Source organism: Pipistrellus hanaki (assembly GCF_964339955.1).
Source record: "Pipistrellus hanaki genome assembly, chromosome: 3".
Taxonomy (NCBI): Eukaryota; Metazoa; Chordata; class Mammalia; order Chiroptera; family Vespertilionidae; genus Pipistrellus; species Pipistrellus hanaki.
In genome coordinates this window covers 13478519-13502277 of record NC_140505.1, presented here as the reverse complement: position 1 = coordinate 13502277, position 23759 = coordinate 13478519, and the positions used below count along the sequence as shown (strand labels likewise).

The window sequence follows — 23759 nt, the reverse complement described above, 5'->3', positions numbered from 1 at the left end:
AATACTGATTCTGTGAGCTCCCATTGCTTCTTTGCTTCCTCAGATTTGCTCAAGTGTTCCAATATTTGCCTTAATATAGGCTGAGTTATAGTGCCCTAAATGGACGGCTTGGTAGTCATTAAAATCATGAAACAAATATGAGGCCATATTTAAGCAGCCCAGGCTGGCTTGCTAACTTAATTGGCCAGAGCACTTTATCAAAGTTTGTTTATGGATCACCTGAGGTATAGAGTTCAGTCTATTTACCCTTCAAAATCCAGAATGAGGGTGATTTCCTCTAATTTTGAGCCTTCCGTTTGGCTGAGTGATGCTAGCTCTTGACCCTTTCCATTAAGGGGTCTTCCAGTGTCTGGATGGAAGCAAGTGCCTCGAGGAGAAGCACCACTGCGACGGGGCCCAGCAGTGCTCCGATGGGTCTGACGAGCTGGACTGCTGGAAGCCCACGGAACACTGCTCTGTGCGTTGTGACAACAAGACCCGCTGTGTCCCTAAGAGCTGGCTGTGTGATGGCCACGCAGACTGTTCTGACAAGGAAGATGAACAAGGATGTTGTAAGTTCCAGGAAACTTCCTTGGAATATGTTAAGCTATATTTCAGTGGATTCTCCTTATTCCTGGTAGTTAGGTTCTATAAAGTTGCTGTGGATGCTGAATATGTGGATATGAAATCATTGCTCTCAGAAAAAAATAGAGTGTGGTTTCTACAAGTCTCCAGTCACATGTTGGTCAACCAATCAATATACAACTTTGTTTCCCATGTTTCTGTTTAAAGGAAACTTTATATACATTGTTGGCTCATTCATATTGAAGTCACAGCCATCAGCACTGTATCTCATGCTTGGGCAAAGCTCATCCAACACATAATTTCTCCATTAGGCACACCAAGACTGACTTCTTGCACTTAGGAACACTAGACTGCACTTCAGCACTTTGCTGGGGGACGTTATCACCAAAATCAGAGCAAAATCACCAAAAAGTTTAAAAATATGAAAATCATGACCCTAAAGTGATTGCAAATAGCACACCTATGCACAGTATGACAAATGAAATCAGAAGATAGAGAGTTGCCTTCCTCCACCTCAGCTGGAATGCATGTGTCAGACAAGTCAATTTTTTATTTTTTGTTTTTGTTGCTTTGCTGTATCTCAGCAAATGACCATGGAAGTGTGGCAGTACTGCTTTTGGGGGTTCACAAGTAAATTTAAGCAAGGTGGTAAATGTGCAAACACTGAATCCACAAGTAATAAAGATCAATTGTAGTTACTATTCAGTTATCAGGCTAAGATGAAAGTTTCTGAGTGAGAGGAACATTGAAGGTCATGCTATAACTTCCTCTTTCCAAGACAAGATTTCCATTACTGGAAATCCAGTCTACTACCAAAATAAAGTATTATTTCTTATTGTAATAAAGTCACCCTCCCTGAAGATTTTAACTTTGGTCCTACATCTTCCCCTGGGATGGGCCATCTCATTTTCTCCCCTCATTTGTGTGAGATACACAATCTTTATATTTATTCTTCTTAATTTCATGTTTCAAAGGCCTTAATCACATGTTGGATTAGGGTAGAAGAAAGTGGGTAATGTAAGGTGATATATTTGGATGTGGAGGCAGCTGGGTACCTAGAGGATTTAACTGCACTTGGGCTTATAAAAACATAAGGAGGAAAGAGACATAGGAAGGAAGGAAGGAGACATCCAAGGTATAATTTACTTTTTAATACATACTTATAGTTTTGCTGAGGAACTGACCCTTTTTCTTGAACCAAGTCAAGCAACTTGTGTCTATAGAAATTAAGTCTAAGAACATAGATTATAGGGTGTGTTGGATATTGTGGGGGAATTTTTTTCTTCTTCATGAATGACACTAAGGTCCCCGAGGAGACTTCCACTTTTCCTTCCTATCCCAGTGTCCTTCCATCCCTGTCCCTCTGCCATCATTCTCCAGGACAGAAGCCTTTTCTGGGCCAGTTTAGCAGGTCTTGTCTCGCCTACCTCTACTCAGACCACTTCTCTGCCCTAACACCTGCTGGGGCTTAGTTCCCAACATGACAGGAGAAGACCAGGAAGTCTTCAAACCACTTTTATGTTCCATCAAATCACTTCTGCATCTTGCTGAGTTCTTACCTAAAGCTTTTGTTTTTCAGTTCATGAAAAATGCAGCCTATCTGAATTTAGATGCAAGAATGGCCAATGCATATCTTACTCTCTGCGCTGTGATGGGAACCGAGACTGCCTGGACCACTCGGATGAAGAGGGCTGTCCTGCTGCCTGGCCCCAGCAGTGCCCCTCGGGGGAGGTGAAGTGCCCAAGGAGTGGAGAATGTGTGCTGACAGAGTGGCTATGTGACCACGACTTAGACTGCAAAGATGGAAGCGATGAGAAGGTAGTCGCTCTTCTTCCAGAAAGATAGAATAGACTTTTCATCACAACAGGAACACAGGCTTCCCTGTAGGAAACTTAGAGAAAACACAAGAACAGAGGTCCACCAAGTGGCCAGAAAGCCTTGTAACTACACAAAGTGTCCAAAGTGTTAACATCCTCCTGTTGAAAGTCAAATTTTCTAAGAGGCAAGTGTTAGGTCTTGGTGTCCCACTCAGAGGTGCACTCTGAAGCTCTGGTCACTGGTCACGATGGAGCAACTAAAGCTCCTACTCTGCGTGTGAGGCCGCCTGGGCTTGACTCCTACAGCTTGCACTTGACCTTAAGAAAGTACTTACTCCATCATGTTGTATTTTCTCATCAGTAAAATAGGTATAAGATATGCCTTGTAGTGTCCGAAGGGTTGAGTGTGGATCTGGGGTACAGCAGGGTCCCTCCCTTCCTCTTGCACATCCTGCCCAGCCCTGAGTATCCAATTCAATTAGGAGCGAGCTGGGGTGTGTGTTAGGCACTGTGGGAGGAATCCCGGGAGAGAGCTTCCAGAGTGCCCCTTTCCTGATGCCTCTTGAATAAAGACTTTCTAATTTGATAAAACACGTCTCTTCTCGCTCCCACTCATAGTTGTGAGCTCCTTGCCTAACCTCCAGCCGGAGTTTCTCCTAATCCGTGTCACTGAGTGTGTAGGCTCTGCCCAGCCTTGTTGCCAAGGGCCTTGAGGATTGTCTCCTAAAAGCAGGTGTCTTCCTCTGAGAACCCCTCCCTGCGTGCTGATTGCCAGAATCACTGCGTCCCCCTCTGTCTCCACAGAACTGTCACCCCGAGGAGCTGCGGTGCGGCTCCAGGCAGTGGTCCTGTGCCAGTGCCGACCAGTGTGTGCCGGACTCCTGGCACTGTGATGGGCAGCGTGACTGCAGGGACGGCAGTGACGAGGCTGGGTGTAAGTGCGGGTCTGCCACCGAAGGGCGAGGCAGGGGGCAGCCGCTTGTGCTGGTGTGAGACAGCAGCTCAGCCACCCCCTGCTGCAGGACCCGACACCCTTCCTTCCCCAGAATGGAGGCCTCCTGCCCACACGGAAGCATGGCCAGGGGAGGGTGGGTGTTTGTGGGTTTGACCATGACGGCAGGGCATCGTCCTCTGCAGGTGCCCCCGAGAAGTGCGGGAATTCTGAGTTCCAGTGCCACTCCTCTGCCTGCCTCAACCTCAGCCTGGTGTGTGACGGGAAGGAGGACTGTGCCGACGGCTCGGACGAAGGTGGACAGTGCTCGGCGTTAGCATGCGGCCAAGCACAGTGTTCCCACACCTGCTACCCATCCCCCCAAGGCCCTGTGAGTGCACCAGTATGTTCCCAGCAGCTCCAAACCTGGTCTAGGGAAGGTCGTCCCTGACTGCTCCGTAAGCTCGCAGTCTTTATTTTTTTTAAATATATTTTTATTGATTTTTCACAGAGAGGAAGAGAGAGGGATAGAGAGTTAGAAACATTGATGAGAGAGAATCATCGATCAGTTGCCTCTTGCATACCCCTTACTGGGATGTGCCCGCAACCAAGGTACATGCCCTTGACCGGAATCGAACCTGGGACCTTTCAGTCTGCAGGCCGACGCTCTATCCACTGAGCCAAACTGGTCCCAGCCGTAAGCTCGCAGTCTTAGTGGCAGAGCTGTGCTGACCCACTTGCCAGAAACCAATTCCAGCATGTAATAATTACAAGAGTTTGGTCAAAAGGTTGATGGAACTTGGGTGGGTGGGGGGCGGGGGGACACTCAACAAGGGCTAAACGGCACTTCCCCCAAACCTGAATAGAATTGTTAGCTGCCAGACAGCTCAGGGCATTTTTTAAAAATATATATATATATTTTATTGATTTTGTACAGAGAGGAAGGGAGAGAGATAGAGAGTTAGAAACATCGATGAGAGATAGACATTGATCAGCTGCCTCTTGCACACCCCCTACTGGAGATATGCCCACAACCAAGGTATATGCCCTTGACCGGAATCGAACCCAGGACCTTTCAGTCCCCAAGCCAACGCTCTATCCATTGAGCCAAACCAGTGTTGGCCAGCTCAGGGCATTTTATTGTCTCCTGTTGGCCAAACACCTGAACAGCTGTACACTATTCCCCAAGCTGACAATGCTTCAATATCCTTTGATACCTTACCATTTGAAGTGTATTATTTCCACCTTGCCTTAGGGATAAATTCTGTTAATAAAAGCAGGGTTCTGAGTGAAGGAGAAGAGTCTTTAGTTTCTTTAGCTGAAGCTTCTCTGACCCCCAATGCCTTTTAAAATTATCTTTTGTCTTCGGATTCTTTAATCATCTATGCACAGCCCCTTTTTCCAGAATGCTGAACCCTTTGTAAGGATGGGAAAAGAAACCTGGCACCCACTCACCAGTGTCCCTGTGTCTGAGTTATTATGGGCTCCTGGTGAGTCCCGTCTCCTTCCTTTCCTGTCTGGTGATTTCTGCAAACCTACCAACCAGTCCCCCCAAACTCTACCACCACGGTCCTTCCCATCCCAGCTGTGAGCAAGACGTTTTTGTGGTTGTCCCAAGAGCCAGGTAACCAGCCCTCATGCTGCAGCTGGGAAAAGGCATACCTACCCATACAAAAGTCCTTTCCATGTGAGTCAGATGGAATGTGACCTGCCCTCAAGTTAAGAACTGCCTATGCTCTCATCTAGCATTATTAGTTGGCTGAACATAGTGACCTTGATTCTGATGGGCAAGTAGAAGAAAGCGGAGTTCTCCTGCCTGGTCCATGGTAGCACCTCTATTGGGAGACAGCCCGTTCAGTTAGGTCTGCATGCCTCTTCACTTTCTGGTTGTGCTGGGGGTCTAGGTGTCCTGTGCTGAACTTGGACACCTTGTTAGCTCAGGACCCTTGGTGGTGGCAAGGGTGTGAGGTATGTGGCAGGGCTAATAGGAAGAAGAGAGTGACTGTATTCAAAATAAAGTTGGTCCTGCCCTAACTGGTTAGACTCAGTGAATAGAGCAGGGGTCTTCAAACTACGGCCCTCGGGCCACATGCGGCCCGCAGAGGAGTCTGATCCGGACCGCCAGGTTTTTTGGGCAGTGAGCGCAGCCAAGGTGTTACAGTAGGAATTAGTAGTTCATATAGTCTGGCCCTCCCGCTCTCTGAGGGACCGTGATCTGGCCCCCACTTTAAAAAGTTTGAGGACCCCTGGAATAGAGCATGTGAACTGAAAGGTTCCAGGTTCCAGGCCTGTGAACTGAAAGTTTCCAGGTTTGATTCTGTACCTTGGTTGTGGGCACACCAGTAGGAGGTGTGCAGGAGGCAGCTGATGGATGTTTCTCTCTCATCTATCTTTCTAACTTTCTATCCCTCTTCCTTCTGCTCTGTAAAGAATCAACAAAATATATATTTAAAAATCCCACAAGAAAACAAAATAAAGTTGGTCCTAAGAAGCATTTGAGTTGCTGACATTGAATGTATTGCCATGTGATTTCTATAGCAAGATGGAAGCCTTTTTAAATCAATGTTGTACTGTCTTTGAAAAGTCTTAATGCTTTCGTCAACCTCTTTCAGATATGTGCTTGTGAGCAAGGCTTCGAGCTGAAGAGCAGTGTCGGAAGCTGTGAGGATGTGGATGAGTGCCGGAGGTTGGGTGGTCGGCCTTGCAGTCAGACCTGTATCAATACCGAGGGCTCCTACCGCTGTGCCTGTCACCCTGGCTACTTGCTGGAGCCTGATGGCCACACCTGTAAAGCAACAGGTTAACTGGAGCTGGGAATGTCTCTTAGTCTGGGTCACAGCTTCAAGGTCCTAAATCTTCCAGGAATACCAATACACATCTCTTTCTCAGGTCTCAAATGCTCCTGGCAGCTTTGTCTGTCTTCAGAGCAAGATTAACAGAATCTTAAAACACTCTTTTTTAAAACTCCTATTTCAGACTGAATTTGAGTTTGAAAGAGTCTACTAAAAAGGCGTTATTATAACAAAACCATAACTGTGGCCTTGTACCCATGGGTCAGCCTTACCTGAAGCTAGAATAAGTGTCTGAAGTCCTAACAAGCACTTCTTTCCTGCCCACCTACCCGAAAATATTTAGTTATAAATGTTTTTATTTCTAAGTATCTTCAAATGTGGGCATCAGCTCAACCATTACATCAAGGGAAAAGCTACTTAGATGCCAGATAGCTGGTATCACAGCCCTGGCGATGAGGAGGCAAAGACTACTTTGTCCTCTGATTCCTTAACCAGTGCTGGGGTTTACTCTTCCAACTCCTTAAAACCACACTGAAAGCAGTTCTTATTCAACAGGTGCTGAACCAATCCTGCTTGTGGCCATTCAGGGTAACCTGCTTCTCTATGGATTAAGGAGCTTGAAAGAAGATATTCTGGCAGCTACAGACAAGAACCTGGTTATTTCCTCTATTGACTATGACTTGCTGGATCAGAAAGTCTTCTGGACAGAGCTTGGTGCAGAAAGTATTAAGTGGATAAGCATGGACGCAAAGAAGAAAGGGACTGTAGTCGAAGGTATGTCCCTTGCCCTTACTACATACACATGGCATGGAAAATGAGCTGAGTGGCCATTAACGTTCCAAACATCGGCTTAATTATATCTCCTCAATTAAAAGGGGTCAAGGCTTGCTAATTGGTTGAAATGGAAAGATGCATTGTTATCTCAGTAGACAGGGGAGAAAGCCACATTATCAGCCAGTGATCAATCCAAGCAATGGCCATCTTCCTCTACAAACAGTACTTTGGAGCATTTTAAAGAAGACTGCTTTGATGGAAATGCATATGCCAGTTGAAAAATGAATTAACATGCCATGCTAGTCTGATGCCTATGCGTTAAAAGCTAGCAAGAGCTATAATTTAACTTAAGTACACATATTGAATGGTTTCCTCTCTTCAGGAATAAAGGCAGACTGTATGGTGGTTGATTGGATTGGGAGGAATCTCTACTGGACAGATGGCACAGCTGGGCAGATTTTGGCAATTCAGTTGACTGCTATGTGGCGCGGAAAACCTGAATACACTATTGTCCTGGATGATCACTTATATCAGCCTCGGTCTTTGGCTTTAGATCCCTTAAATGGGTGAGTCCAGGCATAACAGTGTCTGGTCAAGTTCTTTAAGTGTGTTATTCATCCTTAGTTCTTCTTTGACTGTGTTCACTCACCACAGAACAAGTGAATTGAAGAAACTTTATCTGACTTTATATTCTACTAGTAGCTTTCTGTGGGGCCTGGCTGCTCAGCGCCCAGTGCCCAGAAGCTCTCTGTGGCCCAAAGGCCCATCCACGGCTGGGATGGAATGGTTGCCTCATCCTCATTGCCACAGTGATGAAGCAAGTATTCTTCCAGGCTGCTCACGCTGCCTGCTCTCAGTGGCCACCACCCCCCCACCCCCACCCGGGACTGGGGGATTTGGACAGGGCTGAGAGGACTGGACACCACCATCTTGTGGCTATGAATGCTGCCATCTTTGTGACAGAGTGACGGTTAATTTGCATATTACCCTTTTATTATATAGAATGTTGATTTAGATCAGTGATTCCCAAAGTGGTCTATATCGACCCCCAGGGGTCTATGACAACCTGCAAGGGGTCTACATCAGCAGAAAAAAAATTGGGGGGTCCATGAAATGAAAATGGGGGTCCATGATAGTGGATCTCAACATACACTGATAGTACCTATTTACTTACATCATATTATCTTATAATATAAAAACATATAAATTATTTATAAAAGTACCTATGAAGTAAAAAATTTATTACATATGTTTATAAAATTGTGTAAGTTGTAGGGTAAAAACCTGCACATAATGATATACCAGTATCATCTTGTTACAAGCATACACGCAGTAAACATTCTTGCCAATTTTTGTCTCAAAGCTTCGCGAACTTGCACCAACGTGTTCAATTCGTCACTCTATAAATATGAATGTGAGAAAAATACGTTCATTCGTTTCCTGAATCTTGAATAGGAAAGTGCTGAGAAAATATTTTAAAAAATATAAACTGGTAGTTTATCATACAAATTATAGTGAATCAGTGTTATTTTGTTTGAGAATGCCGGAGAAAAGTAGGTACATTATTTTTTATTAAATTTTAACACTAAACTTCACTACAGTTAGAAATTTACAAAAAAATCAATATCAGGTAAGTAGGGGGTCTACTCAAAACCGAAAAACATGGCAAGGGGTCTACGGCACAAACAAGTTTGGGAACCTCTGATTTAGATCAACTATACACATAGTAATTTTGAAAGCTTCTGGAGAGAGTCCTTTATCTCAGTAAAGTGAGCTGTAAGTTGCTCACTTGGCAGCCCACCTATACTGTACTTTCTTTTGCCAAAATAAGCAAATATACCTCTGAGTAGAGAATTTTTATGGCTCTAAAATTGCAGGGGAGGGAGTATGGAACTACAGATAGTATTTAATTTACAATAATGTGCTTGGGGTTGGGGCAGGATAATTGTGTTTTGGAATTAAACCTGGGTTCATCATCTAGTGTCTTTTCTCTAGGAACTTAGAGACATTTCCTACTTGGCAGAGCCAAGCCCTCATTGGGATGGCTATCTATACTAATAAAAGGGTAATATGCTAATTAGACTGAATCAACCGGATGTCCAACTTCCTCCCAGACAAAGCCATGGTATCAGGGGCTGAAGCAGAGTCAGTTAGGGGTAATCAGGCTGGCGCTGGGATGCAAGCAATTAGGAGTGAGATCAGGCTGGCAGGGGAGGGCAGTTGGGGGCAATCAGGCAGGCAGGTAGGCAGAGGTGATTAGGGGCGATCAGACAGACAGTGGATTCAAAGGGAACCCAGATTGTGTATCCTTCCTGTTTTTCTCACCTTTTCAACATCTTCAACCAGGAATCTGTTAATATGGACCTCAGCAAAATGAAGGTAGTTTTTTGTTTTTGTTTTTTTTAAAATATATTTTATTGATTTTTTTACAGAGAGGAAGAGAGAGGGATAGAGAGTTAGAAACATCGATGAGAGAGAATCATCGATCAGCTGCCTCTTGCACACCCCCTACTGGGGATGTGCCCGCAACCAAAGTACATGCCCTTGACCGGGATCAAACCTGGGACCTTTCAGTCCACAGGCCGACACTCTATCCATGGTTTTGGCATGAAGGTAGTTTTGATGCAGCTAATGGCTTGTGGCTAAGAATAAGGTCTGCAGCACATGTCTTCCCATGGAGCTAGCATACTTTCCAGCCCACAAAAGATAGTCAGTTTTCCTAAATATTTTTTCCATGGCTTAGGGACTAATGTATTTCTAGTTTTCTTACTCAACTGTCATGATATTTTCCCTACAAATGATAGCTAAACAATCACCATAAAATATCAAGAAAACCTTTTACTACTTTACAATTTTGCTTAAGGAATAGACCAAGTTTGCATTTGAAGAAACATTAATTGGGTTTCAAAATCACTGTTTTAAGGGATGAATTGATGTTATTTTCTCTGAGGTAATACTTTATCCCAAAGCTGACTTTTATTCACATAGGTTAATGTACTGGTCTGACATTGGAGGAGAAGCTCACATAGAACAAGCTGGAATGGATGGTAGCAGGAGAAAAATGCTCATCAATAAAGGTCTTGGCTGGCCAACTAGCATAGTTCTTGACCAGTTGAGTTGGAAGATATTCTGGGCTGATGACAAATTTCACTGTATTGGCTCTGCCAATCTAGATGGCACTGGGATTAGCGTAAGTGTTGTTTTGGTATTAGACTTGTATGAACTGTCATGTGCCTGTGTCACACTCATCCCAGAAACCTCACCTTTTTTTATTTTAGATGTTGCAGCTAACACAGATCAAGAGCCCCTTTTCAGTCACTGTATTGGAGGATGAAGTCTTCTGGTCTGAAACAAAGACAAGAACAGTACAGCGTATGGAGAAGATGACAGGCAAGAGCAGGGCTGTCCTCATCAAGCGTATTGAACAGCCTTATGGACTCAAGGTCTATAATTGTACTCTTCAAAGTATCCCCCTCGTTCTCCCTGAAAAGGCTACATGTGTGAACTGCCCAAAGTACAAAAGGGAGTGGCATATCCATCGATAATGATTGAAAAGGAAGATTTATTCATCTGCTATTTTCAAGGATTCAATAAGGTAGAGTGACATCTAGCTGTTTTCTTCCAGATCATGCATGAAGTCCTACAGCCCAGGTCTTCCAATCCTTGCCTGGACACTGGATGTTCTCACTTGTGCCTTCTGAGCCCACGATCCAAGGGGAGCTGTCATTGCCCAGTCGGACTCCTGCTTGCGGATGATGGCATCAACTGTGTCCCTGTCAAGGAGTCTGCCTTTCTGTTCCTCGTGATGCCCACGGTTATCATACAGGTATTGTCCACAGGGGTCCTCACGTGCCTGTGCTTGAACTACATTCTGTTTCAGACTGAGTTATCTGAATTCTTCCTGTACAGTTGGAATAGTCTTCACACATGACTTATTTTTTAGTATACACTGTGTGCTGGGAGCTATCATGACCAAAATAAAGCAGCTATGAAATAAGAACAAGCTCTACTTAAAATCCTTTAGGAAATGCTTAGTGCATCAGAACACAGTGAGACTCATTTAATTTCATTTTAGATAATTTTGTTAGATTGTCCAAACGCCTGGTTAATGAATGATGTAGATTCCAAATACAAACAGCGTGGCTCCATTTTAGCCTGGAGGTTGGGGCAAATACATTTTGTGAGGGAACTTTTCTTAAACCATAGGGCGATAAAAGGTAAGTGATAAGCCAGTCACCCCTAACTTCTAATATCTATAGGACTTCACATTTAAAAAACAAAACAAAATTTTGGGGTGTAAGATAGATTTTAGCTTCTTTAAGATCTTAATAGTCAAAGCTCACTTAAAGGAGAGGGCCTTTAAGAGAGGAGTAAATCTTCAAAATGCCCAAATTTAAGGAATTTAAAGTGCTTGAAGCTCCAGGAAAGGAGAGAAATAACTGCTGTCTGCTTTTAGAAAATAGAACATTTGGAAATATGAATTTAAGTATTTAATATGAATTTAACATGTATACAAAATCAAGGTAATGAATTAGACTGGACTCAACTGGTACCATTCACTTAACTTTTTTTCCCCCCATAGATTTATCTGAAAAATCTAGGAGCTTTATTAGGACAAGCAATTTTGCCAGAACATAGGGCACTTCCCTTTACCAATATGAACCAGCTGGCATCAGTGGACTACCTTGTCCAGGAAAAGACACTCTACCTTTCAGAGTTGGATAATGGTGATATCAGGCAACTGAGGCTCAAAGAATCTGGAAAGCTTTCTTGGAGAAAAATCTTATCTGTGAAGGGGACAGTAATCGACCTTGCTGTGGACTGGTTGAGTGGAAACATATATTGGATTGACAGTGAAAACCCGCATATCAATGTAGCTTCATCCAAAGGCCAGTATTCCACTGTCTTGTTCAGCGACAATCTGTCCCACCCAACCAGTGTTGCGCTCCATCCACCCACTGCAATCATGTGTTTTGTGGATCTGGGTTCCCAAGATGGTGGTGGACATGGTTCCAGCATTGACTGTGCCTCCATGGATGGCATCAGGAGGAAGGTGCTGTGGCAGAAATCCCAGGTCCCAGTGGGCCTGACCTTTTCAGATTCAGGGACCCGAATATACTGGGCTGATACCGGTAAGTAATGATTATCTCCACCGTAAATGGGAGTCTGAGGGACCTTGGCCAGAGTAAAGTAGAAATGTTCAGTTTTCTGGTCTGCAGGCATAATAACTTCAAACAGCTTTTAGATCTGAGTTTATATTTCTGTATCACTTTCTAAACAAATTCAAACATTCCCCATCCTGAGTTGCATATGACAGCCCAGAGTCATGCAATAGCCCCTTTGGGAAGGCATAAAATTGAGAACTTAAAAAATATGCATGAGCAAATATTTGTGTATTATTGTTAGAGTAGAATGAATGAATGAAGAATTTGCCTTCAGGAATGAATGAAGATAGTCTCCTCCTGGACAGGAGGCAAGACAAGATGAAAAGAGTTGAAGGAGAGAGAGCACAGTTGTTTGGGCTAAATAAAATAAATTGAACCTCTCTTTCAGGGAGAGGACTCATAGAAAGTATTCAACAAGATGGCTCTAGATACAGAGTAGACCGCAGAGGAATTCATGGCCTTAACCTCTTTACATATGGCCAAAACATGATGTTCTGGACAACAGTTGATGATGGTAGGACTTAATTCTGTATCTGATTGTCTTTGTGATCTGAATTTACTCCTGGATATCTAAAGCGAATCTGCTACTGCTTAGGACTGATCTCTGCTGGTGATATAGCCAAACAATATCAATGTATGTGAAACAGTGATTCTGTGACTTGAGGGAGCTTTAACTTTTTTTGGTTATTCTTTGTGTAGACCAGTTCTGCCTGAGATTTCTGGCACTTATATGAAGCGCTCTGCTTTGGAGGCCACCTGTTATGGTAGAGAGAGAACTAGACTAGAAAATGGAACTAGGCTGTATAACTGCTCTGTCAGTTAGTAGCTAGTAGCTGTAACACCTTACCTGTAAAATGAAGACAGTACCTGTTTCAGTTGACAAAATACACATGAAAATACTAGTTGGAAATATAGAACATCTTACACTTGCAAGGTATTTCTAGTATATTCAGAGAGATTGTTGTAAATCATAGTGCTCTAATATATTATTTCTGGCTGGAATCTAGGTTTGCTAAAACTGGAAAATGCACAGTTTATGTGTTTGAAATAAATGTGTCTCTTTATATTTTCCAATTCTGGTCCATTGACCAATTGGGCTAGCCACATCAGAATTTCAAAGACAAATTGTCAGATGCTACCCCAGAGATGTTAATTTATCAGGTATGTGAGAAGACCTTGCCATCTATTTTAAGATTCCCCTGGTGACTCTTGTTGCAGAGAAGCCATTTGCAGAAATGTTCTAGAACAATGTTTAAAATCATTGTCCATCAATTGCATGGGCTGCATCTTACTGTCATATATCCTAATTTCCTGTCTTTAGATATCTGGGCATATATTAAAGTTCTAAATATAGCTTATTAATACCTGATTTTATTTTAGAGGGAGGCTTAGAATGTTTTTTATTTATCTGAAATTTCTTCCCAGAAACATGATTTAGAAAAATACATACCTCTTCTGTTAAGCTGTTGTTACTCAACTGGAGTTTATGCAAACAAGTGACAGTTTTCACACTGAGCAATATTCTTTGCCCAAGGAGTTGTTTTACAATTTCACTTTTTTTAAGAATTGTTCGCTGGCTTTTGTTTCAGCCCAAATCACTAAAGTTTGGTACAGCAAGGCAGAACTTGCAGAAAACCGGTGGTTCCAAGTAGACCTGAAGATTGTGGATTTAAAAGTTTACAGTAAACTTTCTCAACAGGGTAAGTGACTCTCCAATGATTACAACAGCACTGAAGTCTACTGAATTTCCCCATGGAGGGGATGCTCCCTTCGACATTATTACCTTGAAATATCTTCAAATTTTTCATTAAAATATTTATCTGGAAAATTCCTATAGAAATACACAATTCACTTATTTTTATGCAGTTATATACTGTCTGGTTATGACATATAACTAGTTCTGTTACTTATCTGGGATACATAGTAGTGGTAAGTGTATTGGACTGGAGTTTGGTACACTCGAGTTCTATTTTCAGTTCTATTATTGTAGATTAATGACAACTATCCTAGCTAATAAAAGAGAAACATCCAAATTTATAGTACCTTGGCTACGTCCACAAGTCATACTCATCAACCAATCAGGATGGATATGCAAATTAACCAAACCAAGATGGCAGTTAATTTGCATATCCAGGACAGAGCAAGACCGAAGACAGTGTAGAAAGAAGCCATGCCTGCAGAAGGGAGTGAAGCTGTGGAGAAGCAAGCAAGCAGGGCGGGGGATAAGGGAGGGAAGCAGGTAGAGCTGGGCAAAGAGAGGGAAGCAGGTGGGGCTGCGATTGCAGCAGGAAGCCCCATTGCAAGAATCTTCCTGCAATGGGCCTCTAGTGGTATAATAAAATAACCTTTTTAGCTCTAAAGTAGAGGGTGTTTTCATTCTACTCATTGTCATTTGTATCTACTTGTGATGTCAACTAAACCTTGAAATATCAACTGGGGATGGTGCTCAGATATTTTTCTCTACCTTTCTTATGGACAAATGGAGTGCCTGCCTGAATTTTGGGGGAAGATGATGATGGGCTTAGTTGAAGTAGTAATCTGTTCCTAGTGGAGATTAACCCCAACAATGTGAGCTCAAATAGTTCATCATACCTATGACCACCATAATTGAGTATACATATTAGTCTTAAGAGAATGCTGCCCCACTGCTTTGTTTTCCAAAGCTAACCTTTCTGGCTGCTATTAGTCATGCTTAAACTCTAAAGTCTTGACTTTGCAGGATGAACCTTTTAGAATTCTTCAGTGATAAATGGTCACATCATAAAATTGATGATAATCTGTTGCTTAATTCTGAGAACCAGAGGAGGGTCTCTGTCACCTTAAAGTAGGTTTTATCTATTGTAGATTACAAGCATACCTATTCCACAATTCCTGGAATATCTTAAAAGGTAAAACTTCACATCTAGATATAAGATATAAGCTTTGAAGAATTATGGGAAGCTATAAATGGCTGACTTAATCAGACTCTTCTCTCTTTTTTTCTCTCTCCCCCCAAAACTCCCCCCATCCTCTAGCAACCACCAATTTGTTCTCTATCTATTATTCTTAGAGGGATCATAGAAACCATAGCCTCCATATTTTCATCTAAAGAGGGCTTTGTTTGTAAGACCCTTCTAGCTCTGATGCTGGGTGCTTGGTGTGAGGGAAGAAGAGAAGTCACAATGGGTTTTTGAATGAGTCAGAGTTTACCTCAATTTTTCTTAAGCCCACCTGTTGTCTGAACTCATAGGTTTCTAGAGCCATTCTTATCCATGAAGAAGAATCACCAAACACTTGGTACCTAGTTGACTAAAAGAAATTAAATTGATGCGATGTCTCCTGTGGGAAAAATATCTGGATCTTATAACTCTGATAGTGTGTTTTCAGAAGATCCTTCTGGAAAAATAAATCTAAATCAGTATATTTTGGGGGGTTGGGGATCCACAGGTAGTAACAGCTGCTCAAAAGACAATGGAGGATGTAGCCATATTTGTTTACCAAACCCTGAAGGACAGACTTGTAAATGTTCCAGTGGCTACTACTTGGCTGACACAAACAGATGTATTGAAGCTGTCCAATGCTCTGCACCATTACAAGCCTGTAAGGATGGTCAGAAATGCATTTCCATGGATCAAGTGTGTGATGGTCGTGCTGACTGTCTGGATGCATCTGACGAAATGGGCTGTGAGTAGCTCCTATTCATCACCATGACTGGCTTACTTTTAATAATATCTAATTCCTCAATATTCCTTAGGCTTTTAGGGAAACAAGATGCCCAATGCACAAAGATTCATGCAAGAATGGGCCTTTCTTTCCCTGGCTGCTGGCATCGCTTTTGTTCCAGCTGGATTCACCTTTCTGTATTCACTCTGGCCTGGAGCCACCTTTCTGCCTTTCTAGAGCAGCTGGGGTGATGGAATGCCTGCATTGTTGCCATGGTGATGATGCAAGTGTCTGCCCCTTCCCCTGGCCACTTAGCGCCCATGTATGCAAATTAACCCACCAATTTTTTGGGTTGATTTGCATACTCACTCCTGATTGGATGGTGGGCATTGTGAATATACGGTCAACTTGCATCTTTCTCTTTTATTAGTGTAGACTATTACCACATTATCACTGTACACTCTTTAAACTGAACAATAGGATACTTCCGATGGGGCAATTGGATATAGATTTGAACCCCTTGTAAAAAGCTGATGTGCCTCTATACTGATTTTAGAACAGGTAATGTGATAGTGAGCTCTAAAGGGTTAGACTGTATGTTGCCTGAAAGAACACTCATTTAACCTAGATTTGACTCAGTACATTTTTGATCAATCACTTGGTAAGCATAGCCCAGGGGAAGTTGGTTAGGCAAACTATTTGTCCTATCTTGTTTCCCCCTTTTTGTGGAAATAGCACTTTCTACCTCACAGAGGCATTAAGGAATACAAGAGAATGTGTATAAAGCTGCCATACTAGAACTTTAATGATGACCATAAATGGCTGTTATAGAAATACTGTGCCAAATAGTGCCTTCATGGAACAGCCTTTTCATGCCCAGTCATCTGAGCAGCTATATCTAATTCTGCTTGTAATCGCCACCCTCCAATTCCATAGCTCCAGCTCCAGTGATATCCAGGTCCTATAAGCTATAGAATTGAAGAGGATGGTGGTTACGAGCAGAATTAGATATAGCTGCTCAGATACTGAGACTGGTACTGAGACTAGTCATAACTAGTAAAGAAAAATACTTGAAAAATGAATCTTACAGGGAACAGTTCTCATTACTTCTCAATTTAAATTCTCATCTCCTAAAACCCGACTGGCTGGAAGACAAACTATTAACCCTTATCACTTCTTTTAACTAGGAAAGACAATGGATTTTCCAAGAATTGATTCTATGGTCTTGCCAATGAGGGTGGTTTTGCTGAAAGCCCTGTGTAGGCAGTGACTCCAGGTGGGGCGTGTCAATGAATGAGATGTTTATCACCCTCATCACCTGGTTTTAAAGCTAAACCAGAAATCTAACATACCTTCCCTTGTTCTCCCATCGCTGGTGACTGGGGCCCAAGAGTTAACTCTGCTCCTTAATAATGATTTCACTCTGACTTTTGCATAACTTGTTTTGGAGGGAGGTGGTCCTAGGTGCATAAAGTTAGATTGGCTTCCTCTGGATATACCTTGTCACAAGGGACCCTAGACTGTCCAGGAGTGGAAACACTCCTGTGAACCAGCTTAAGAAAGAGGCAAGAGTAGTTTCATTGCTAATATTTACTTTGGTCTTTAGTGTTCACATGCGGAATAACCCTTGTGCCAACAATGACAGAGAATATAGTGAAGTACCTTAAACATAAACTCAACTTCAGATTCCTCTGTGGTTAGAAGCACCCTGTTACCCACTGCCCACCTAATGTGTGCCCCTCCTACCACCAATCTGGTTCAATACTTGCAACTTGTAGATCTTGCTAAAACCTATAGTTTCCTGGAACTCAAAAAGTTTGAAATGCCTATATACTTACATTTTAAAGAAAATCTTTCTAGCCTGTACATTTACTATTCAGATCTACCACACTAATCCTTATAGAATAAATCATAGTAATTGATGAAATCTATCTTGGCTAACCTGTACATACTATCATCCAAAAGTAGATGGGTATGGTCAATAGGCTGTTCCTGAAACCAAACATTTTAAGTGCTGTAAGATATGCAGTTTTTAATATAAATTTTAATAGATTTTTTAATTTGGTCCAAAGTAATAATAGTGATTTACGATTTTATAATTTCAACCGTATCTGCTTTAGTCCTTTAGAATTCTCGTTCTTCTGAAATATTTCTTAACAGACAAATATGTGTATATATCCATATTCCTACCTACTGATTTTGTAGGTACCTATCCAGCTAAAACCCATTCAACAGTTGGAAAGCTAGAGGCTGGAAAAAGGGTTACTCCTAAAGCTGCCCATCCTCTCCAGGCTACCAAGCCCACCAACTCTAAATATCTGGGTCCGGAAAGGACAAATTATCCTGGTAGAGAAACACTGATCCCCTCGATTCCTGATAGAGAAAGCAAGACCTCAGAAACCAACGAAAGAGGGAAGCTTGCTCAGCCCAAGGACTCACAGGGGGCAAAACATCTGCCCTGTAGCAGCGATTTCTGCAATGGGAGGGGAATCTGCACAATGGAAGGAGAGCTGAGGAAATGCAGCTGTCCCCTGGAATATGGTGGAGACTTCTGTGAAGAAGCAGTGCATGGACCTGGCCTGAGCTACATCGCCCTCAGCTTAACCATCACCTTGCCAGCTGTTCTGGTAGCTCTGGGAGCATTTGTGTATTTCAGGAAAGAACATGAACTAAAAAGGTGAGCAGCTCTTAATGTCCTGATGGGAGAGTTTTATTCCAAAGAAGTCTCTTCTGAAATAAGATTGATGGGGTTGGAGGTAGGATTCTACTCTAGAAATCTGTCCTCTGAGAAAGGCTTGAGGTGATGAAGCAGCCTCCCCTGTCACATGACCTGGAAAAAAAATAATAATTGGGACCATCTTTTTGAGTGATACCTGGGGCAGATAAATCTCAACAGTTGTAAGTGCCACAATCTCAGGGATGAGTGAAGAGATTCATCCCCCCTCCTGCCATAAAGCAGAACTGGTGCCAATGATTGTTCGGAGGAAGAATTTGTTAGGAGAGGTGTATTAGTTTGCTCGGGCTGCTATAACAAATACCACAGAGTGGGGGGGTATTAAACAACAGAAATGTATTTTCTCACAGTTTTGGAGGCTGGAAGTCTGGAATCAATGTATCAGTGGGGTTGGTTTATTCTGAGGCTGAGGGCTGGTTTCTCCTTGAATTGTAGATGCAGGCTGCTCTGTTTCTTCCATGGTCGTTCCTCTCTGTATGTCTGTGTCCTGATCTCTTCTTCTTGGACACAGTCATATTAGTTTAGGGCCCAAACTAATGACCTCCTTTTAACATAATTACTTCTTTAAAGACTCTCTTTGCAAATATGACTATATTCTAAGGTAATGGAGTTCACGACTTTGCCATATGAATTTGGAAGAGACACCACTCATCCCATAACAGGAGGTGAAACAAAGAAACTCAGGAAATATTTAAAGCAAAAACATTGTTTTGTCAAAGAGCTAGAGAATCACTGGATTAAAGAAACAAACAAGAATAACGAAAGTCACGATTTAAATGGACACAGACACTGGGGCGGTGGGGGCTTGCCTGGCTTGGGAATGGCTGGCTGTAGAGGGGTCAATTGGGGTAAAAGAAGACATATGTAAAACTTTAGAAAATAAAAAAAATCATGATTTAGAGTAGGAATGATGGTAAAATAAGATTCAGAGTAGGGAGCTATAATAATTGAAAAACTGCTTAGATAAGTAGACATTAAACAGCCTATGTATCAAGCAATATAGAGATGACAAAAGTTGTAAAAGTTACATCTCTGTCCAGCCTTCACATTACAGACTGAAGAAAAGGCCAGGAGAAGCCATTTGCTTTTGCCCAAGGTGGTACTGGTTCGTCATAGCTAAGTGGTTCCTATTAAGATGACTGAGATGCTTCCCTTGGGGTCTGATTGTCACCACCTTAACTTGTTGCTTGTGTCCAGGTGCCACTTACCTGTCCTTGGATTCAGCACCCATTGACTCCCTTTCCCGCGTTCCCCTCAGTTGAGACGATGTATCATTTCAGAAGTTAAATGGGTGCCTAGTCACGAATAATAATTGACTCAAGAGCTGCCTATTCCAGTTTGTTTGTGTTGCTAAAAAGACAATTAGAACTGCATAATTCCTTAAAACATAATCTTGACTAGGGCACAAGTTGTCCCTTTCTAAACATTGGCCAATTCCAGCTACTACCCGAAGGAACAACTCTTTTGACTTTGTTTCTTTGATGTCTAGAAATAGTACAGCCTCATCAAGAAATCTGACCAGCCCTAAAGAACATGACCAAGAAGCAGAGACTCTGATGAGCAGTGAGACCTTTGTCAATGAAGCCTATGATGAACAGGTGTGCCTGGAAGTGTCGCTGCTGAAAACAGATTCTTGAGAGATAGTTACACAATGACCCTTCTGAAGATCCTAGGTGGGTGAAAGGAGGCAGTGTGATCTAGAGAATGATGCCATTATGTCTATCAAATGAATGGTCAGGAATTCTTTTGTCTTTAGACTCTGTTCAATTTTTAGTTATTCAAACCGGAGTGAAACATGCATGAAATAGTGATCAAGAAATTCAGATTTTGCCCTAGCCAGCTTGACTCAATGGTTAGAGTGTGGGCCAGTGGACTGAAGTATGTGCCCAGTTAAGGGCACATACCTCAGTTGTAGGCTTGATCCCTGGGCCTGGTCAGAGCATGTGTAGGAGGAAACCAATTGATGTATTTCTCTCACATCAATGCCTCTCTCTCTCCCTCCCCTTCTTTTTGTCCTCCTCTTCTCTCCCTTCCCACTCTGTCTAAAAAAAAAAAAAAAAAAAAAATCAATGGGAAAATATCCTCAGGTAATGATTTAAAAAATAAAAATAATTAAATAAATAAATTGTGTTAAAAAAATTTAAAAAGAAAAAGAGCTTCAGCTTCTGGTGGACTCCCACAAGGAGGTCAGTCCTATTGTGGGGTGGGCTGTGGGATGTTATCAGCATTAGTTGGAATTGCTCCTGAAATTTATAGCTCCCTTTGATTTCTTCCAACTTCTGCATAGCTCAACCATCTCTTTATTTTTGCTTTGTTTTAATGTAGCGCATATTCTCTAACTTGAACTCTCTTTTCTTACAGGAATTGTTGACCTCTTTGCAAACAGATTTAAATCTGATTTTTTTTTTTTTTTAAGGAGCGGAAACATCTCAATAAAAACTGTTTATACACTTCATTGTGTACTATTTTAACTTCTGGAACAGTTTGTGGCCAATGTCAGCTTCTTATTAAAATAACTGCTTTTCCTTTCTTTCTTTCTTTCTTTCTTTCTTTCTTTCTTTCTTTCTTTCTTTCTTTCTTTCTTTCTTTCTTTTTTTAAAGGGCAGGAAGAGCTCTGGCCAGTTTGGTCCAGTGGATAGGGCGTCAGCCTGTGGACTGACCAGTCCCAGGTTCTATTCCTGTCAAGGGCATGTACATTGGTTGGGGGCACATCCCCAGTGGGTGTGCAGGAGGCAGCTGATTGATGTTTCTCTCCTATCAATGTTTCTGACTCTCTATCCCTTTCCCTTCCTCTCTGTAAAAAAATCAATTATATATATATATATAAATTTTTTTAAAGGGCAGGAAGAGACTTTGAGAGGTGATGAATTACATTGACTGTATTTTATTTTTAATATATTTTTATTGATTTCAGAGAGGAAGGGAGAGGGAAAGAAAGAAAAACATCAATGATGAGAGAAAATCATCGATTGACTGCCTCCTGCACCTTTTCGGGATCAAGCCTGCAACCTGGGTATGCAAGCTTGACTAGAATTGAAGCCAGGACCCTTCAGTCCACAGGCAGACACTCTATCCACTGAGCCAAACCGGCTAGGGCTAAAATAACTGCTTTTTTGATCGGAGGCAGTCATCTAGTTTTGTTAGGGGGAGTTGATTTCAGTATGATCCCCATGTTACTTAGGTCATGGCTTATCAGCAGAAACTTTCTGATCCCAGTACCCGCCCAGAACAGTCAGGGGTTCTGGATTTGAATCTTGGCTCTGGGGATAACTTTAAGCTACTTAGTTTCTCTGAACTTTTCCCCTCCATCTTACAAAAGGGAATGGTTTATCTTAAATCTTTACCTTTTAGGAGAGAGGTCAGGTTTCTGCACTGCAGTAAATGTCCAAGGGTTAGTTCCCTACCACTCACTGTCTCAATTTTTGCTGCATAGTTAATACTCACTTTTTCTGGAAATTTGTAAAATTTTTTATTGTTCCCTTAGCCCCCCAGCTGGCCAGGGCCAGCCCAAGGCACAGGCAAGCCTGGGAGGTGGCTGCTCAGCTGATGTCCAAAGTGCAGGCAAGCCTTGGATGGCAGCTGCACAGCCGCCCAGGGCCAGCCCAAGGTGCAAGCAAGCCTTGGATGCTGGCTGCCCAGCCAATGCCCAATGCACAATTAAGCTTCTGATGGCGGCTGCCCAGCCACCCAGGGCCTCCCAAGGCTCAGGTAACCAGGGCCAGCCAAGGCTTGAGCTACCGGCAGTGGCAGCAGGAGTAGTGTGATGGGGGCGTTGCCTTCCCTTGATTGCTGGGTTGCCTCCCACCCCTGAGGGCTCCTGGACTGTGAGAGGGGGCAGGCCAGGTTGAGAGACTCCCCTCCAGTACATGAATTTTCATGCTCTGGGCCTCTAGTCTCTTTATAAGATATTAATTTCTTATTTAACCTGTTAAACGAGCGGGACCTATAAATACGTCAAACATAAACACTATCGGGAACGGGTAGGACATATGAATATGTCCTTGAAATATATGTTGTGCCCTGAGAGGGATGGTATATATTTTTTGTAATCTTTATAATTGTTTGTAAAATTTATAATTTTTTATATTTTATTGATATTTTACAGAGAGGAAGAGAGAGGGATAGAGAGTTAGAAACATCGATGAGAGAGAATCATCGATCAGCTGCCTCTTGCACACCCTCTACTGGGGATGCGCTCGCAACCAAGGTACATGCCTCTGATTGGAATCGAACCCGGGACCTTGCAGTCCGCAGGCCGAAGCTCTATCCACTGAGCCAAACCAGTTTCGGCTATAATTTTTTAATTCGATGTTTCCATTTTTTTGTTGGTATTCTTTTCTATTTGTTTGTAATTTTGTATTTTGCGTTGTGCTTTTTATATAAATAAACGAAAAAATATATATTTCATTTATTTTAATTAAGTATAAATAAAAATAATAATAATATAAAATTACGTCCACTGGGTGTGACGTACTGACACGTCCTAGTGAAAGAGTACGTATGCGCCCGTTGTACGTTGCGTAATTAAAAAGGGAACTTCCCGGTTAACAGGTTAATTTCCCTCCACTTAATAGATGGAGCAGTATGTCTATTGCAGACATTAAACTTGAATTCCTTATAAAACCTCATGTATGGATGATGGGAGGGTGTACGAAAGTCCTACTATTTTAACTACTGGGAGGTTTATGAAATTCAGAGAAACCTAGGAGAAGATCATGCAGTTTGTTGCTATCAGACCAATCACTAATTTTACAGATCTATCTGTTTCCCCAGCCTTCACTGTTCACATTTCATGTTTCTCCCCTGAGCCCCATCTAATTCTTAACCTTCACTCTCAGAATATTACATTCAGACAGGCCCTCTGCTAACATCCAACCCAGTCTTCCCAGTTGTACAAGTGAGAAAACTGAAGTTCAGTGAGTGCAGGCCTTAGGCTGTTAGTGTTACCGACAGGAGCTGGGCCTGGAGTGGGTCGGCCTCAGGCTGGCCTGTAGTGTGTGGGTTCTTGACTTTATGTGGGAAAAATTTCACACTAAGTCTCCCTTTTAAAATTTGTTTTTAGAGCTTAAAGCGAAAGCAAGCTTAGTGAAGCAGTGGAACTGAGGTGGCTATTCCTCAGACAGAGTGTCCTCTCTCCCTCTTTAATTTCTCTGCTGAGTATCTGACCACCTTCCCTAAAATATCACTCTTTTCTCCAGCCCTTGACCCTGGCTTATTATATATTGTATTTTCCTTGTAAGCATCTCTCACACTAGACTGTGTGAGTTCCATGAAGGTGGGGGCCTGAAATAGTTTGTTTTCCAGGGTATCCACCAGGGTGCTGACAAACTGACAGGCGCC

The 23759-nt window shown here is 42.4% G+C and overlaps 1 protein-coding gene across 5 annotated transcripts in view; it reads left to right on the top strand.

Moving 5' to 3' along the window:
* The window catches only part of LOC311619085 (low-density lipoprotein receptor-related protein 2-like), a 57384-nt gene that overhangs the window by 27745 nt on the left and 5880 nt on the right, over positions 1 to 23759 (top strand). For all 5 annotated transcript variants that reach the window (XM_084877025.1, XM_084877026.1, XM_084877023.1 and 2 more), the window contains 16 exons: positions 336 to 551; positions 2144 to 2382; positions 3186 to 3315; positions 3519 to 3703; positions 5925 to 6111; positions 6660 to 6878; positions 7261 to 7444; positions 9867 to 10068; positions 10157 to 10321; positions 10504 to 10704; positions 11461 to 12010; positions 12432 to 12557; positions 13633 to 13743; positions 15470 to 15706; positions 17891 to 18362; positions 19909 to 20092. In XM_084877025.1, the coding sequence (XP_084733151.1) occupies positions 336 to 551; positions 2144 to 2382; positions 3186 to 3315; positions 3519 to 3703; positions 5925 to 6111; positions 6660 to 6878; positions 7261 to 7444; positions 9867 to 10068; positions 10157 to 10321; positions 10504 to 10704; positions 11461 to 12010; positions 12432 to 12557; positions 13633 to 13743; positions 15470 to 15706; positions 17891 to 18362; positions 19909 to 20056 (3572 nt within the window). In that variant the 3' untranslated portion in view covers positions 20057 to 20092. The remainder of the gene's footprint in view (positions 1 to 335; positions 552 to 2143; positions 2383 to 3185; positions 3316 to 3518; positions 3704 to 5924; positions 6112 to 6659; positions 6879 to 7260; positions 7445 to 9866; positions 10069 to 10156; positions 10322 to 10503; positions 10705 to 11460; positions 12011 to 12431; positions 12558 to 13632; positions 13744 to 15469; positions 15707 to 17890; positions 18363 to 19908; positions 20093 to 23759) is intronic.